At 58.7% G+C, this 1,525-nt stretch overlaps 1 protein-coding gene across 1 annotated transcript in view; it reads right to left on the minus strand.

Annotated features, from left to right (window-relative positions):
* Positions 1-1,525, minus strand: part of SARDH (sarcosine dehydrogenase) — a 43,020-nt gene that overhangs the window by 17,959 nt on the left and 23,536 nt on the right. The window contains exon 16 of the mRNA XM_035897645.1: positions 2-104. Within this exon, the coding sequence (XP_035753538.1) occupies positions 2-104 (103 nt within the window). The remainder of the gene's footprint in view (position 1; positions 105-1,525) is intronic.

Below are 1,525 nucleotides of genomic sequence, written 5' to 3' on the forward strand. Positions count from 1 at the left end.
GTCAAGGAGTTTGCACTGGAGCTTCATGTCCTGCAGCACGGTGGTGATGTGTGACCAGTTGTGCTGAGCCACGGCCCCGCCGATAGCCAGGTAGTAGCCATCCCCTGGAAAACAGGCCCCCCCAAGCCTTTCAGGCTCAAGACCATTGGGCTGGAGGTAATGCCCAGCTGAACTCGGGGCTGGTTTTGCTCTCCAGAGGCTGAGCTGCAGCCCTGAGCCTCCCCAGCTTGCACAGCCTGGGGAGACGGCCAAGGAAGGGGGGGGTTAAACAGTGCTGGGGCAAGGGAGGGCTTTGGGGCTCTGCTATCAGCCACACTGCCTTTTGGGGGGCTCAGCACAGTGAAAACCAAATGACCATTAAAACCTGGAAGAAGAAAAGGTAAAGCGAGCTGTTTGAGCCCTGGAGGTGCCTGTGCACGCTTGAGCATCACGGGAAGGAAAAAACTCTCTGTCCCTTGAGACCAACAGCAAAAGCATCTGCTCTTTTATCCCAGTACAGAGCGGGTGCCAAAGTGCGGAGGGAGCCGGGAACTACAGGTGGGAGCAGGGAGGGCTGCAGTGACTGGGCCATGACCAGTGTAAGGGCTGCACTGTATACGAGGAGGAATTTCATCTCGTCAGTAATCCTGGGTGGAAAAATCCCCAGGGATGGGGTTTGAGAGCTGATTAATATGTAATCAATCTTGCCTCTGTCTTTCCTGCCACTACAAAATTGCTCTCTGATAATCTGTCATAACGATAATAAGTGCAGCCACCTACTGTAATTGGAAAAATAGACTTCGCTGCGATTAAACTCCTCTGTCGCCCGACAAACCCTGCAGCTCTGCCATCCGCTTCCCGTCACCCTTCTGCCCCCCGCAAGCGCCCCAGACGAGAGGGATGCAGGATTCACCCATGGGGAGGGAAGAGTTCTCTGGCACCCAACCATGCCGGGGCAAAGGCGTTGAGATCTCCCCTGCAGCACCCAGCACCCCGGGGCCAACGCTGGGGGCTGCACCCACTGCAGGGCTGGTCCCCTCCAAGCAGCAACTCTGAAGGTGATGCCACCAGGGGACGAGGCTGGGCTGGCACTGGGCATCCCAGTGCAAACCTCCCTTCTGGTGGCAGCCCTGGCAGAGCCCGGTGCCAGCAGGCATGGTGCTTGGCAGCGCTGCCGGAGCCGAGCTCAGCGCCCTCCTCTGCGACTGCTGCCTAATGCCATTTCTGCCCTCTGGGCTGACAGCTCTGCTCCATCTCAATTCCTCTTTATTGCAGCTGATAAGGACTTGGGGAGAGGTCAGAGCCGCCAGCCGGGGCTGGACAAACCCAATAACACCGATGAGCCCCCGGGGACAAGGGGGATAATCTGGTTACAGGGACCGAGGGGCAGCGGTGGAAAAAGCCAGGTGGCTGCCATTAGGTAAATGCAATCACCCCTGCGCCTGCGGCTCCCGGAGCACGGTGGAGATGGAGGAGACGCTGGCAGGCCGTGGACCAAACCTGCCACCACGGCTTTTCTGGGCCGGGAGGGGCTGTTGGCGGGATT

Source organism: Egretta garzetta, unplaced genomic scaffold, assembly GCF_000687185.1.
Source record: "Egretta garzetta isolate BGI_Z169 unplaced genomic scaffold, ASM68718v1 scaffold417, whole genome shotgun sequence".
NCBI lineage: Eukaryota > Metazoa > Chordata > Aves > Pelecaniformes > Ardeidae > Egretta > Egretta garzetta.